This window comes from Anneissia japonica, unplaced genomic scaffold (assembly GCF_011630105.1).
Source record: "Anneissia japonica isolate Jap-2015-1 unplaced genomic scaffold, ASM1163010v1 scaffold12521_len1292_cov107, whole genome shotgun sequence".
Taxonomy (NCBI): Eukaryota; Metazoa; Echinodermata; class Crinoidea; order Comatulida; family Comatulidae; genus Anneissia; species Anneissia japonica.
The window spans coordinates 1-1293 of NW_022717021.1; the positions used below are offsets into that span (position 1 = coordinate 1).

Here is a 1293-nt window from a genome sequence, read left to right on the forward strand (position 1 = left end):
AAAGCCGTGCGTTTACCTGTCATATACACGGAATTTAATAGGCGTGTATGGCTCGAACGCACCCTTATTTGCTAAATGATATCAGGGGAACAATTAAATTTCACTGTCCCCTGATGATATTTATACCTCCTTGTTCTGACCATTTTACTGTATGTGTCTGTCAGATTTTTGGGGAGGGAGTAGAGCAGCTTTCCCCCTTCCCCCTTGTTCAACTTCCATTGCATTGCTTTCTTCATTTTATTATAATAACTGTACTCTATCACTGCCTCCGTAGGCTACCACCAGTATAGAAGACGTTCCAGATGTACCAGTTGATATTGCTGAGCCCGATATAAACACCACACTTGGCAACGACACATCAGGAAGCCTTGAGGAGGAGGGCGACCTACCAGAGGTCATTGAGATAGCGGAGGGATATTACTATATAAATCATATTCTTCAAACTCTATGTATAATACATACCCTAGCATCACTCTCAATGTTGCTTGCATATTGTGCATTGAAGGTATGTCATAAGAAATAATTTGCCCATATTAGGTGGGCATGAAGTCATCACACCCATATATGGGCATGATGATGGCATATCACCCCATATATGGGCATATTACAGATTGTTTTTTTTTTTCACAGGAAAATTGTTATCAAAGCTTTGAAATCTTCATATAGTATCAAATTTATTGATTAGTGGCCACTTTTGCTACTGCTTTGTTACAGTATGTTATAATTGTTAATTATATTTGTGTCTTTTTGCAGATGCCTCTTGCTATTTTCAAAAGAGAGAAGGAAGTTGCAAGGAAGCTGGAATTTGATGGAATGTGGATAGTGGAACAGCCATCCACAGATGATATCAAAGGGCACTGGGACAAACTTGCAATTAGTGCTCCGTCATTCCCTGAAAACTACTGGGATAAATTTGTCAAGAGAAAGGTAGGATGTGGATTTCACATTGAAGACTGTGACTGCATTTTTAATTCGTGTCGCGACCTTATTTTTTTTTTTGATTATCAGAGGAGGGCGGAAAAAATTTAAAATAAAATGTTGTGTTCTTATAGCAAGTGGTTTTGCCAAAAACATCTAGACAGGGGAGAAAATAAAAGTAACATTTTATTAGTGAATGTAAAAACAGTGTAGTATGGTTAACTAATTTAAATTTACATAATTAGGAAGAAATATACACATCTTATTTTTTGAGATTTCAGGGCAGTGGTGGCATAATAAAAATAAAGAAATATTTTATTTTTTTCTGAAATTTCCATTTTTTCATTGTGGCAGGTGCACTAATTGGGCAAAAAT

At 36.5% G+C, this 1293-nt stretch overlaps 1 protein-coding gene across 1 annotated transcript; it reads left to right on the forward strand.

Annotated features, from left to right (window-relative positions):
- Positions 1-274: 274 nt before the first annotated feature.
- Positions 275-927, forward strand: LOC117110088 (ryanodine receptor-like; the record flags this gene model as incomplete). Its single annotated transcript, XM_033252674.1, has 2 exons — positions 275-505; positions 754-927. Coding segments are annotated over 2 exons (405 nt in total), but the record flags the coding sequence as incomplete, so codon positions are not given.
- Between the last annotated feature and the right edge of the window lie 366 nt (positions 928-1293).